Source organism: Entamoeba dispar, genomic scaffold (assembly GCF_000209125.1).
Source record: "Entamoeba dispar SAW760 scf_1105229463765 genomic scaffold, whole genome shotgun sequence".
Lineage (NCBI taxonomy): Eukaryota > Evosea > Mastigamoebida > Endamoebidae > Entamoeba > Entamoeba dispar.
The window spans coordinates 63,662-77,170 of NW_001855856.1; the positions used below are offsets into that span (position 1 = coordinate 63,662).

Sequence of the window (13,509 nt, forward strand, 5' to 3'; positions counted from 1 at the left end):
AAAGATGTTGAATAACCATTAATAGAAATATGTCCACAGTTATAAATAAATTCTCCATTGGGTAATTGTTTATTTAATTCATCAGTTAATTCAGTGTATTCAATTACTTTAATTCTTTCTTGTTCTTTTACTAAAACACCAACTTTCTCTTCTTTAAATCCTTTTTTTACAATTTTAATACAAATTTCTGATTGAAGTAAATCCATATATCCTATCATATTTGGATCTACATCTTTACATAATATATTATCTACATTATGTGCAACCGAGTATTTAATTCCTTGCTTTTTCATAAATTCTAATATTCCATTATCTTTTAATGCTTTAAATAATCCTCCGTGTCCATTAGGTGCCATATATGGTTTGTCTTTCTCTTCATACAATATTTTACCATTAAAATCTACAACCGGAAGCATTCCTTGTGGGAAGCAATGAATTTGTTCAGAAGATAGTCCAAAGTATTGATGCTCTTTAAAATAATTATTAATTTCTTCTATTGTTTCTTCGTTAGTCATTAAAAACCAATGAATCATTACATTCTTTTGATGACTATATTCACTTGCTAATTCTTGAAGTCTTAATAATCGCTCTGACGTCATTTGAAATATTGATTTTGGTATTTCAAATGGTAACACAAACATTCCTTTTGGGTGCTCAAATCCAAGTCTACTTCCTTGTCCACCTGCAAGTGTTATTAATGCAGCTTTTCCTTGACTAATTAATTCTAAACCACGATAATAATGTTCTTTAGTAACAGGAATAGTGTTGGTAGTTATATCAACTGGTTGATAAGTCATTTGAATTTTTAGTTTTCCATAATGGTTATTGTTTTGTCTCTTCTTTTAGATTTTAACAAAACGAAACTTCGTTATATTTCTTCAGAACTAAAAAAATTATGATGGAAGTTAGTTATAGCTATATCTTTTCACTTAATATCAAATTATACCAACTACTAACAAAAACTAACTCACAAAAAATTAAACTATCCTTTTGTATGCTTATTAACTCAAGTAACTGAACTTAACAATAAATCATTAACTACTTAACTATGATAACTTTCTTTTTATTAAATTTAATAAAACTAGAAAATTTAATTGTTTAAAAATCAAGAAGAACTAAAAAATAAAAAACTAAAAATAATTTATAATGTTCTTTGTTATTTTAATAATAACTGCATTTGCAGTACCATTAACTAAAAAACAAGAAAAGGAAGTAAGCTCTATTATTGCAGAGATTGGAGATAAGTTATCGGTTGTTGGAGATTCAATTAAAAATCATAGTAATGAGATTGATCTTATTTTAAATAAAGTTAGAGAAGGATCAAATTTTGATGGTGCCGCTCAAAAATTAGAAATTTTAAAGAATGAAGTTTTTAATTTGATTAGAGAAAAAGGATATACAAAGGAAATTCCAGTTGGAGATAAGGCATTAAATCTTGAAAAACTTTATGATCAAATTGAAATGAAAAAAACAAAAGTTACAAAAAAAAATTGTAAAAAAGATTCACCTAAAGTTAAAGAAGCAAAAAAAGAAGTTAAAGCCGCAATGAAACGTGTAAATAAATCACCAGAAGAATTTAAATTAAAAGAAGATGGTCCACATGTACATACTGCAAAACCAATTGGATATGTAAGTAAAAAAAATAACAAAAAAGAAGTAAAGAAAGAACCTAAAAAAGAAGTCAAAACAACAACAAAAAAAGAAACAAAGAAAGGAGCTGTTAAAAAAGAAGATGTCAAAAAAGAAGTTAAAAAAGAAAATTTGAAGAAAGAAGTAAAGAAAGATTTAAAGAAAGAAGTCAAAAAGGATTTAAAAAAAGATGTTAAAAAAGAAATAAAGAAAGAAATTAAAAAAGAAATAAAGAAAGAAGAAAAGAAAATCCCTTCAAAAAAACAAATCAAAGAGAATCAATTAGAATCTACAATCGACTTAATGAGACAAATCCCTCAAGTACCAGTACCTCCAATGATGTATCAACCTATACTACCAATTTATATACCACCAATAAGGTTTATTCCAAATCCTTATTATTATTATAGAAGACCTTATTATTATTATAGAAGACCTTATTATAGATTAAGTCCTTATGTCCGTGGGTTATATTTAAATCCTGATATGTTTGGCACTTTCAAAAACAATGACCCATATTTGAAAAAAAATTTACCACCAATGCCTAGCTTTGGTTATTAAATTATCAAGTTAATTTGATAATTCATTCTCTTCTTTTTCCTTTTTTGTTATTCTAGAAATAAAAATAATTATGAAACATTTAGTATTTTTAATAGTTTGAGAAATGGTTTGATTTTGTTTAATCTGTGTTCTTTATCAATTAAAAACATAGAGTTAAGTTTTTTTACTTGGAAAACAGGTTTCAGTTTTATAAGTATAACCAGCTTTCTTTATTTTTATTAAGGGGTGTATTAATTAATTCTCATAAAGAATGATTGGACATTGAGTTACAATAGTTAAATCTCTTTCTCTGAGTTCAACAGAAAGTTTGTTATTTATAAATTGATGTATTTGAAGATTCTAATAGATTTTGTTGATAATTCAGCATGATGATTATAACATGGGATATGAAAGAAAATGAATTTTAATCATATCAATATAAAAGAAATACAAGATATAATAATTAATAGGTGTTAATGATTAAAGAATGTAGTGAACTGGAGATTCGAATTGAGTTTAATTTTTGGAATATCTAAAACTAATTTTTATTCTATTTAATGACACAAAGCTCAGTTTAAAACTAATTTAATAATCAACAAAGATTCTGCTAAAGATTTTAATATTTATTTGAAATATGCTGATTGTAAAATTTATTTAATCAAACTGAAGATATGATAGAATGATAAGTAATATTTAATTAAATTCAATCAAATATATCAATATTCTGTTATTATATTTATACTAATTTCAATGAGTTATTAATAAGTAATGTATCATTATAAAGAATTAAAAGTGTTTGAGTTTAGTCTAGTTAAAGAGAATAATGGTTTATATAGATTATTTATAAATAAATATTCAAATGATTTTCATAGAAATAAAGTTAATAATTTAATAGATTCATTAGAATAAACAAAATTAGATGAATTGTATTGATAATTTTAAAAGAGAGTTTAATAAGAAAATGGATAGATTAAATATATTAAATTCTCAAATTGATTAAAGTTAAATATTTTAATATCAAATGTATTGTGTTTTTTTGTATTAAAAGAAGTTTATTAATTAAAAGAAAAAAAAGAAAGTATTATTAATGTTATGGTATTAGTTCAAGAGTTTGATTTTGTTTTGCCCAACGTTGAAATAATCCTTCATTTAATTTTGTATATTCACTTATTTCTTTATTATGAATAATGACAGGTGATTCTTCTTCATTTCCAATAAGAATTAAAGTTTTTGTTCCATTTAATCCAATTTTCAATATAAGTAATCCTAATTCTAATTCTAACATTTGACTTGCTTCATCAACAATTACATAGTCAAAATGTTGTTTAAATTGATCAAAGTTCATTGTGACATAAGTTGAAGTAACACCAATAATTTGACAATAATTTAGTTCAATATATTTTTCTTTTTGGTTTTGTGCTCTTAAAATTTCAAGTGGAATAAGCATTTTAATTTTATTTTCATATTCATTTATTTGAATTTCACTTAATCCAGATTCTTTATGTTTCTTTAATATTTGAATAAATTGTAAACCCATTTCACAACTTTGAACATTTTGAACAGGAATATTACATAAAATAGCAATTTTTTGTAATTCTTCTAATATTTTAATTCTTTCTAATAATGCTCTTTCTACTCTTCCTTTCTTACTAAAATCAATTTTTGTCATTTCTTTTAATTCTTTCTTTCCATGTCCTAATCTTAATATTATATTATCTTCAACTCCTGTTTCAATTATTCCTTTAATAATAGTATTGATTGTTTGATTTGAATGACTAACAATTAATATTTTCTTTTTACTTTCTATTAACTTTTCTACAATTTTCTTTGTAATATAAGTTTTTCCTGTATTTTTCTTTCCTTTTATTAAATGAATTCCTTTATTTAAAACTGAACAAATAACTTCTTCTTGATTATTTTGTTTTAATTCAATTTTATTTTCATTATTTATCAATTCTTTATGATAAATTCCTAATAATTTATTTCTTATTTCTTCATTAATTCCTTCAAATTTTTTTTGTTGAATAATTTGATGAACATTTTCAAGAATTCTTTTAAATGTTCCAACATCTTTATTTCTCCAAATCATAATATGAAATGTAGTTTTATTTTCTTGATTATCTTTTTGATATTTCTTTCTTTCCATTTGAATTTCAATTCGTCTAAATGTTCCTTGAAAATCTTTTGTTTTATTGTCTCTGTCTTTGATTTCTAAAATTTCTCCTCCTCTAATTCTTTTAACTTCTCCATCATTATTTAACTCAACTAAAAAAATTATTTCTTTTTTAAATGGTGACCATTGATTTGTTTCATCACTTGAATCATTTAAATTAATTTCAAATGAACATTTAATTTCTTTATTATTACCAATAATAATTTCTTCATCGATTTCACTTCCATGAAATTCAATTAATGGAAGAGTATGTTTTCCATAATTCTTAATTCTAATCCCATTTTTAGTTGTACTAAATCTAATTTCATTTATTTCTACCATAATATCATCAATTGCACTATCAAATGTTTCTTTTCTAAACAAAATACTATTTCTTAATAAATAATCAAATTCATCTAAATAGCTTGGTGTTAAGATAGGTAAACTTTCTTGTGGATATTCTTCTTTTTGAATCCATTCTTCATCTGGATAGAGACTTTCATCATTTGAATTTAAAATATTAACTTTAATTTCATTTATGAAATATTCTTCAAATATTTTTATCATTAATTCTTTATTTATATCTTCTTGTTCATCAATCAATTTGAATATTATTAATATATTTCTTATAATATCTATATGTTTTTCTATTTCTTTTATTTTATTTCTAAATTCTTTAATTGGTAATTTTGAATATGATTTAAGTGAAGTATTAAATAATTTGATTTGTAGAAACCTTAATCTTTTATAATAAATTTCTTGAAGATCATTATGTTCAATAGTTATAAATGTTGGTGTAATTGGATATCTTTTAAAATGGTATGCATTTTCTAATAACAATGAATTAATATTATTTGGATGTGATTCAAGATAAATATAAATTCTTTCTAATAAATGTGTATTTCTTAATAACTCTTTTGTTTTATGATGAGTATCTCGTTGACATAATTCTATTGTAATGAGTGGTAGATTCTTTTGGATTTCATTCTGGACTTTTTCGATATCAGTTATTGTAATGATAAAATTCATTAAATTTTTAATTACTTGACTTGTCATCTTCAATAAGATTATGAATAGAAAATAAAGATTTCCAATCATCCATATTTTGTATGAATTTCTATTATCTTTATTCTTTTTTTTTTAAAAAAAAGAATCTAGAAATAATAAAGAAATGATATTCATATTGATTATATTTGTTATTCATACACTTGCATACCCACCCCCAGTATTAGTAAAAGAACCTATTCAAATTACCTCCAACTTAACAAAAGAATTTATTATCCAAAATCATATGAAATATAGCAATCATCCTAAATATCATCATATACCAATGATTGCTCATGTGACTCGATATCATGAAAGAAATCCAATTACATTACCAATATTTGCACATTTATTTGATGGAATTGCATTTGACTATATTATGATTAAAACAATTAATAATATCATTAGTGTAGTGGATCAAAATCCATACAAAGACATTACTATTCAATCAAAGAAAATTGCAATTCTCAAAACAGAAATGGACTCTATAATATTTTCAATGGAATTATATCATAAAATTCAAGAACAAATAATAGGATATGATGGTATTTTATTTGACTCATCTATCCCAATGGAATTTACAAAACAAATAATCAATTATCTTCCACAAAAATTTTTAAAATACAAAATTATTCCATTGGGAGAAGATGTTATTCCTTATCAAAATCTTTGTGATGCAGTATTTATTGACACTCAATATTTTGATCCATCATCTATAGCATATCAACCATTACAACCAATGCCTTGGATAGAAGAACAAATTTCAAATCATTTTAAAGGAAATAAAAAAAATGGTGGGTTTATTATTGATTTTGAAGGTAAAATGTATTGTAAACATAGCACAACTCATTTACAAAACTTGCCATATTTAAGATTTATTAAAAAATTAAATGTCACTATCACTTATCATCCTGCATCACATGAACATTCAATTGAAGCCCCATTTCTAAGTGATAGATATATGGATGATTATTGTTATTCTAATTATCCTACACCATATTCTATTCAACAAAAATTAACTTTAGCTGATAAATACAATATGTCTGTCTTATTTCATGATTTTGGAGGAGCATTAGATTATTTCTTTGATGTTCTTTAATTATTTCAAGTTATTTTGACTATAAAAATTAAAAATACTTTGTGTTTCATCTAAGAATTAAGAACAATTCATTATTCTTTAAAACAACATTCTTTTAATTTTTAATCAACACTATGATTATTATATCAATATATAAACAATAATAGTGAAGAACTAATAAAAATATTATCAAGAATAATATATTTCAACTTCATAGAAAGACAAAATAAAAGTATAGTTTTTAATTGAAGATAGTTATTGTAAAATACTCCATTAAAATAAACAAAGAATTTAAATAATTTTATAAAATGTAATGAGTAAAAAGTATACACACTCTCATTTTTATTATTTCATAATAAATACTATAAAATAATTGAATAAACTCTTCTGACTTTATTATAATAACCATTCATTTTAAGAGTTTTGTAGAAAAGAGTTTGTTTTTAATAAGTATTGGGTTATTATCTGATTACAGTATTTTTATTGAATTTCTTTAGAAGAGATAAATCCACAAATCTCTACACTAATTCATACAAAATAAGTTTGTTGACACATTTATTATCAAAGTATTGAATTAAATTCACTATAATCATTTACTTCAAAAAAAAAATACAAACAAAATATTGATATTAAGTTTTATTTCATGAGAATTTAAATCAATTTGTAATGCGAATGATAGAATATGTTAAAGATAAAATATAAAAATTATAATGAAGTATGAAAATTAACATACTATCATAACATAATAAATAAGTAGACTAAAATATTCTTAAGAGAGAGAAAAAAAAAAGGAAGAGAATAAGAAAGGATTAATGAATAAAAAATATAATGAACTGGAATTCAGTAGAGAAGCAGAAAATGAATAAAGAACAACAAGAAGAAATTGAAATTCTAGAAAAGAAGATCCAAATAGCAAAAGAAGAAAATGAGAATTTAAAAAGATTAATTGAATATGAAAAGAAGAAACAAAAAACATTTGAAGAACGTATTAAAGAGAATGAAATTAAGCACAGTACAAAAGCACCAAATTTAAGAGAAATCAATTGGGAATAAAGAGAGAATTAAACAAATAAAGAAAATAAGTTTTAAGGAGGTTTAAGAAGAAAATTTTAAGAAAAAGTTAATTTCAATTTTTCTAAAAAGTAAGAACAGAACAAAATTCTACAAAGTTCTTCAAGTAGAAAAAATAGCAGAAATTAATGAGGGAGCTTCTATTTAGCATCGGGTAACAGAATAGATAATTCTTCCTAAATAATCAGAAGCCTCTGGAATAATGAGAAAAATAAGGAATAAAATATAGTAAAACTTTAAGAAATTCAAATAATTAATAAAAGCAATGAATGTGATACGACAAAATGAACAAAATGATAATACACCTACTACATTTATTGTTAAATTATTTGAACTTGTCAATGATGAAAAATCTAAAGACTTAGTTTGTCTAATTTTTATTTATTAATAAAAGACAACAAACAATAATAAATAATTCAACAGATTTGTTGGAGTAGAGAACAAAATAGACCTGGATTTGTTGTCTTAGAATCAGTTCAACTAGCATCAACTGTTATTCCCAGGTTCTTTAAACATTCAAATTTTAGTAGTTTTGTAAGACAATTAAATATTTATGGATTTCATAAAGTAGATCATCCTCTTGGACAATGTTTTCATCATCCATTTTTTAAAGAAGGACATCCTGAATTATTAGCTAAAATTCGACGTCAACAACCTAAACGTGCAGAGGCAGAAAATGCAGAAATGTATCGTAGTTTATTACAAAGATTAGAAGATTTACAAAAAGAGAGTGTATCAACAACAAGTCAATTACAACAACTTAATAATATGTTATTTTCATTAAAATTAAGAATTGATGAAATGGAAGAACAAATGCAAGGAATGACTGAATGTCTTTATTTTATTAATCAAGATGAAAATAGATATGGACAACAACAAAAAAGAAATCCTCCTTCAACTGGTATAACATGGAATTAATAAACTTAAAAAAATCCTCCTTTTTGAATTGTAATTCATTTTTCATTATTTTTTTGTTTCTTATTTTCAATATTAAAAAAAAAAAAAAAAAAATTTGAAAAATTAATTAAATAATTTTATTAATCTATTGAAATATAACAGACTATTTTTATATTAATTTTTATTTCTTTTTAATTTTATTTAATATTACAAACTATTGTTTCCTCTAATAAAACATTCTGGATATTCATTGTCTTTATTTCCATTATTATATTCTATTCCATTTTCAAGAGCAATATTCATTAATCCATCAATTAATGTCATTTTTCCTTTGAACATTGTTCCATCATTTAATTTAATTGAACATTCATGAAATAATGCTTCTTTAAAAAATTGAATAGGAGGTGATGTAATAGAATTATTCATTTAATATTAAAATTCTTTTTAAGTTTTTTTTTTTAATTATTTTATTAATAAATAAAAAATTATATCATATATTCCAACTACTCATAATTATTGAAATGTTGTATATATGATTATTTTATGTCTGAGAACTCGGTTATTATTAATTCATATAAATTAATAACCGTAGAGTCTCATGTTATTTTTTATTTTCTTTTTTTTATTTTATTTTATTCTTTTTTTTCTTTTTTATCATTATGGTTTTTATTTTTATTTTTATTATATTTTTTATTTTTTATTAAAATTATATGAACTAAAAAGATACTTCAAAATGACTCTTGAACAAAATCTTATCCCACTAACTTGGGATGATGTTATTAATGATTGGAATATTGATGATAATCATATTTATTTCAATTTTGATGAACAATATGTTTGGTAATTATTATTTTATTGAATTAATATTTATAATATTAGAATTATTTAACATATTTTCCTTTGTATGTTAAATTTGCTACTACATCAGTTCAACATAGACATACACTTTTTCAAATTTTTGATTCTTTAAAATATCTTTGTAAGACAGATAAAGAATTTAATCTTTTATTTTGGAAATATTTAATGAAAACAAAACCATTACCTTCAAGAGAAGTAGTTCCAATTACTCTTCCACAACCTGATAGTGAAAAATGTTTTTTTAATTTAGAATTAAAATTTCAACAAAATAAAATTATGATTGAATTTCATTCAGAATTAGCTTTGTTTAGAGATAGAGAAATACCTAGTAATACAACAAATAGACATAATTCAATCCAATCATTATTTAATGATAAAATTAGTGCATTAGTATTACCATTAGCAAGATATGATCATAATTCTATTCAACAACAAATTGCTACTGTTGCAAAATATGATGTATTATTTGGAAGTTATAATCATCAATTATTAGAAATTAATAAAAAACATTCAATTATGGAATATGGTGATTTTTTTATTACTATGCATAGTAATTTATTTTATAATATGATTCTTCATTGTAAATTTCAACAACCTTTTATTTTAGAAAATCCATCAAAGAATCAAAGATTTTATTCTAATCTTATATTTTATTTACATCGTTGTAAAACTAATGATTTATATTTTTGTATGCATGAATTAGATACTTCTGAATTACCTAAACGTATTATTTCTGTATTTTCTGCTGTACGTCAAGCAATTTTATATGATGGTTATACCTCACTTAGAAAAATTGTATTTATTTGTCCTGATACAGACCTTAATCTTTTACAATTAAAAACAAATTTTGATGAATCATTTCTTAATTAAATAAATTCTCTTTTCTTTTTTTTTTTACATCTTACTTAATAATTTTGTTAATTGTTTCTTTTTCTTAATATCTTTCTCTTTTTTTTTTGGTTTATTTTCTTCTCTTTTCTTTGTAATTATTTGACTTTGAATTTTATTTGTTTTTCTTTGTTCTATAACTACATTTTCTAATATTATTTCTGTTGTTTTCTTTGAATCTTCTGTTTCTTCTCCAAGATATTTTGGTAATTTTTTTAATTCTTTAATTTCTTCATCTGAATATTTCAAAATAAGATTCTGAAACTCTCTATAAATTCTATTTAAATCACTTATTCTTGTTTGTAAAATAGTATCTAATCTAACAACAATTGTTTCAAATATTATTTTATTTACTATATCATGTCCCATATTCATTGACCATTCTATTATTTTAACTACTTTTTTAATTTTTTCTCTTTCATTATTTATCATTAATATTTCTCCTATAATCATATTAATAACTTTTATCATATCTTCTTTATTATATTTTATTTCAATCCATTCTATTAATTTATTATGAATTTTTATTACTTCATTTTGTATTCTATGAATATTTCTTAATATTCCAAAATATTTATTCATCCTTAATCCATTTTTCATTCTATATAATAACGTATGTAATATTCCATTTTCTGTATCTAATCCTTCTATTACTCTTTCATTCTTTGCCTTTTCTTTAATAAATTTAAATTCTGTTCCTGAGAAACAATATTTCCCTTCTTTTTCTTCTTTATTAACTTCTTTAATAAATTTCTTAAATTTCTCTCGTTCTTCAGAAAACATAAATACTTTCTCTTTTGTTAATTCCATTATTTACTTTTTATTAAGTTTTCTTTTTAACCTATTCCTCCACCCCTTTTTCTCTCTCAAAATTTTTCTTTAAACCCCAAATTATTTCTTTTCAATTTATTTATTATTAATACCCACAGTAATTCTCAATACATCCAAAGATACATCTTAAATAACATACTGTACATCTACTCGGTTCATATTTTTCTTCTTTTTCTTCTTTTTTCTCTTCTTTTCTTTCTTCCTGTTCTTTTAAAATCTCCTCACTCTCTCTTTCACTACTCATTGGAATCTTTTCTTCTTCATCTTTTAAATACCCAATAAATTCTTCAACACTTAACTCCTTTTCTTCTCCTTTCATTTCTATACTTTGAACTGGTCTTCCATTAATCTTTTTCCCTACTATTTTATCCATTGCTTGACAAATAATATCTTTAGAAACTTTTTCTTCTTGTTTCTTATTAACTAAATTAAAAACAAGTCTTCCAAATATCTGTTTGTATTTTTCATCTATTATCTCTTTATTTTTTGTTTCTTCTCCCATATTCTTATAATACTCTTCTATTAATTTACTACTTCTAATGAACTCCTCTCGTTCAATTTCTCCTTGATTCTCAATATCTGTAATTTCAATAAAAAAAATACTATCCACTTCTTTAATTCCTCCTGCTTCAAGACATTCAACACACTCTTGATACCCTAATTTATTTCTACCTTCTTCTTTGATTAAATCAAAGTGTTGAATAATTTTATCTATTCCTTTTATTTCTTCTTGATCTCCTGTACCAATACAACTTCTTGTTGTTTTTTCTTCTTCTTCATTTGCGAGTTCTTGAAATTTAATTAAATCAATCTTTTCTTCTTTCTCTGCCTTTTGTCCTATTCTTTTTATTATTTCTTTGAGACTTTTAGCTTTTTCTGCTGCTCCTTTACACCTCTCTACAACTATCTGTCCATCAATAGGTCCATCTCCCCCTCCACTAATTGCTTTAAACATAAAAACATTTCTAATTTCTGTACGTTGTTTATCCCCTGTTACTGAACTTACTTCTTTATTAAATCTCCTGATTAACTTGAGTGTCTCTACAAATGTTTGTTGATTAAATTTATCTGATGATGAAGACAATCCAACTAATCCAGGAACTTCATCACAATACCTATCCTCATCTTTTATAACTGAAATAACTCCATTAAAACTGATAAAATCATTTCCTTCACATACGTTTTTGAATATTTGTTTTGGGTCCATTTCTGAATATAACAAGAGCCAGTTTAACGAGATAATTATCCTGTCAAGGGTTTTCACTTTTACTTCTCTCTTTTTTGTTATTCCTTTTTTATTTGTGTTTTTAATATTTTTTTTTTTAAAAGAAAAATGGAAGTTTCATTTTAAATTTTAATTGGAACTATTAAATAAAATGTTATAGTAAAAACAAAGACAAAACCATAGAGTAATTAATTTTATATAAATTTCGATATTTTTAATTTTGTTGAATACCATCAAAAGGTCTTAAAAAATAAAATGTTGGTAGTGTAGTTTCATAAAGAATCAAAGAACAAAAGAAAAACATTATTTGGAGGGAGTATTTTAAATTTTCAAATCCAAAAAGAAAATATTATAAAATTAATTATAAAATTACTAACAAAAATAAGAAATTTTCATAATGAAATCTCACCTTAATTTTTGTTTCTTTCCAAAAAATAAAACTTGTATTTAGTAAAAATCAACAAATGTCACATAATAACATTGTTGTTCTTTTCATAATCACACTTTATTTTAGAATGGCCTCTGGTGATTGGTGTGAGTTTTCTACAGATAGAGCTTCCTTTAAATTCGGAACACCATGTAATTATCCAACACAGTCAGAATGGAGAGGTTGGAAACATGTAACTTATGTCGAGTCAAATAAAACTGATTGTTTCTTATTTGTTAATGATTGTTGTGGTGCTGATAGAGTTGATACAACCAAAAATTATTTATTTTTTGATGACACAGCTGATACACCAAATAAGTATTTTTATTTTAAACATGAACCTTCAACAGCAAATGGAAGGAAGGTACTAAACTTAGACTTTTGGAGAGAGTCAAAATATTCAAATACTAATTATATATTTGACCTTGATGGAATTCCTGAATATTCTACTTTGTATCAGGGAGGAAGAGTTGCATCAGACTCATCAACTACAACACTTATGCTACATAAAGTTATTGTTTATTTTACAGTCAATGATACTTTTCATGAAAATATTATTTTAGATTATAAAGAAAATATTCCTCCATTTCTTCTTATCGATGGAGATGCTTCTGTTACAATCAAAACAAATTACTATACCCCAAAGTGTACATATCACTACTCAACAAAAGGAATAAAAACCACTATAAAAACACCAATTTCTGGAAAGGTTTCTGCAACATACCAATCGTATAGTATTTGTGATATTGATGGATATTCTCGAATTACTCTTTGTCCTTTAAAGATAATACCAGATAATGATTGTACATGTACTTTTAAAAATTTTGAATATCAAAATGGATATTATGATTGTTATCACTTGAGTGAGC

General features: G+C 23.4%; 9 protein-coding genes across 9 annotated transcripts in view, besides 24 other annotated features; 5 read left to right on the forward strand and 4 right to left on the reverse strand.

Moving 5' to 3' along the window:
- The window catches only part of EDI_201500 (UDP-N-acteylglucosamine pyrophosphorylase, putative), a gene marked incomplete at both ends in the record, with an annotated part of 1,200 nt that extends 403 nt beyond the window's left edge, over positions 1-797 (reverse strand). The window contains one exon of the mRNA XM_001733502.1: positions 1-797. This exon is cut by the window's left edge and continues 403 nt beyond it. Coding sequence (XP_001733554.1) covers positions 1-797 — 797 coding nt within the window.
- A 263-nt stretch (positions 798-1,060) lies between these two features.
- Positions 1,061-1,171: a sequence feature (AT_rich).
- Positions 1,147-2,190, forward strand: EDI_201510 (uncharacterized protein; the record flags this gene model as incomplete). The annotated part of the gene is made up of 1 exon (XM_001741452.1): positions 1,147-2,190. The coding sequence occupies one exon, from the start codon at positions 1,147-1,149 to the stop codon at positions 2,188-2,190; it is 1,044 nt and encodes a 347-aa protein (XP_001741504.1).
- Positions 1,636-1,760: a microsatellite.
- Positions 1,765-1,878: a microsatellite.
- An 806-nt stretch (positions 2,191-2,996) lies between the features above and the next one.
- Positions 2,997-3,063: a sequence feature (AT_rich).
- Positions 3,064-3,138: 75 nt separating this feature from the next.
- Positions 3,139-3,258: a sequence feature (AT_rich).
- A 1-nt stretch (position 3,259) lies between these two features.
- On the reverse strand, positions 3,260-5,350 carry EDI_201520 (uncharacterized protein; the record flags this gene model as incomplete). The annotated part of the gene is made up of 1 exon (XM_001741453.1): positions 3,260-5,350. One exon carries the CDS (start codon positions 5,348-5,350, stop codon positions 3,260-3,262), a length of 2,091 nt encoding a protein of 696 aa, XP_001741505.1.
- Positions 4,831-4,905: a sequence feature (AT_rich).
- Positions 4,929-5,003: a sequence feature (AT_rich).
- Positions 5,351-5,492: 142 nt separating the features above from the next.
- EDI_201530 (uncharacterized protein) lies at positions 5,493-6,464 on the forward strand (the record flags this gene model as incomplete). Its single annotated transcript, XM_001741454.1, has 1 exon — positions 5,493-6,464. One exon carries the CDS (start codon positions 5,493-5,495, stop codon positions 6,462-6,464), a length of 972 nt encoding a protein of 323 aa, XP_001741506.1.
- Positions 6,230-6,257: a sequence feature (AT_rich).
- Positions 6,465-6,715: 251 nt separating the features above from the next.
- Positions 6,716-6,753: a sequence feature (AT_rich).
- Positions 6,754-6,781: 28 nt separating this feature from the next.
- Positions 6,782-6,818: a sequence feature (AT_rich).
- Positions 6,819-7,134: 316 nt separating this feature from the next.
- Positions 7,135-7,155: a sequence feature (AT_rich).
- Positions 7,156-7,779: 624 nt separating this feature from the next.
- EDI_201540 (heat stress transcription factor C-1, putative) lies at positions 7,780-8,432 on the forward strand (the record flags this gene model as incomplete). The annotated part of the gene is made up of 2 exons (XM_001741455.1): positions 7,780-7,878; positions 7,938-8,432. The coding sequence occupies 2 exons, from the start codon at positions 7,780-7,782 to the stop codon at positions 8,430-8,432; spliced, it is 594 nt and encodes a 197-aa protein (XP_001741507.1).
- Positions 7,886-7,907: a sequence feature (AT_rich).
- A 44-nt stretch (positions 8,433-8,476) lies between the features above and the next one.
- Positions 8,477-8,556: a sequence feature (AT_rich).
- Positions 8,557-8,575: 19 nt separating this feature from the next.
- Positions 8,576-8,614: a microsatellite.
- A 213-nt stretch (positions 8,615-8,827) lies between these two features.
- Positions 8,828-8,910: a sequence feature (AT_rich).
- Positions 8,911-9,016: 106 nt separating this feature from the next.
- Positions 9,017-9,109: a microsatellite.
- A 35-nt stretch (positions 9,110-9,144) lies between these two features.
- Positions 9,145-10,139, forward strand: EDI_201550 (uncharacterized protein; the record flags this gene model as incomplete). Its single annotated transcript, XM_001741456.1, has 2 exons — positions 9,145-9,246; positions 9,291-10,139. 2 exons carry the CDS (start codon positions 9,145-9,147, stop codon positions 10,137-10,139), a joined length of 951 nt encoding a protein of 316 aa, XP_001741508.1.
- Positions 9,253-9,308: a sequence feature (AT_rich).
- Positions 9,506-9,547: a sequence feature (AT_rich).
- Positions 10,140-10,144: 5 nt separating the features above from the next.
- Positions 10,145-10,293: a microsatellite.
- EDI_201560 (uncharacterized protein) lies at positions 10,164-10,967 on the reverse strand (the record flags this gene model as incomplete). The annotated part of the gene is made up of 1 exon (XM_001741457.1): positions 10,164-10,967. One exon carries the CDS (start codon positions 10,965-10,967, stop codon positions 10,164-10,166), a length of 804 nt encoding a protein of 267 aa, XP_001741509.1.
- Positions 10,620-10,701: a microsatellite.
- A 106-nt stretch (positions 10,968-11,073) lies between the features above and the next one.
- EDI_201570 (uncharacterized protein) lies at positions 11,074-12,195 on the reverse strand (the record flags this gene model as incomplete). The annotated part of the gene is made up of 1 exon (XM_001741458.1): positions 11,074-12,195. The coding sequence occupies one exon, from the start codon at positions 12,193-12,195 to the stop codon at positions 11,074-11,076; it is 1,122 nt and encodes a 373-aa protein (XP_001741510.1).
- Positions 11,149-11,198: a microsatellite.
- A 50-nt stretch (positions 12,196-12,245) lies between the features above and the next one.
- Positions 12,246-12,313: a microsatellite.
- An 85-nt stretch (positions 12,314-12,398) lies between these two features.
- Positions 12,399-12,435: a sequence feature (AT_rich).
- A 121-nt stretch (positions 12,436-12,556) lies between these two features.
- Positions 12,557-12,585: a sequence feature (AT_rich).
- A 143-nt stretch (positions 12,586-12,728) lies between these two features.
- EDI_201580 (uncharacterized protein) lies at positions 12,729-13,438 on the forward strand (the record flags this gene model as incomplete). Its single annotated transcript, XM_001741459.1, has 2 exons — positions 12,729-13,374; positions 13,425-13,438. The coding sequence occupies 2 exons, from the start codon at positions 12,729-12,731 to the stop codon at positions 13,436-13,438; spliced, it is 660 nt and encodes a 219-aa protein (XP_001741511.1).
- Between the last annotated feature and the right edge of the window lie 71 nt (positions 13,439-13,509).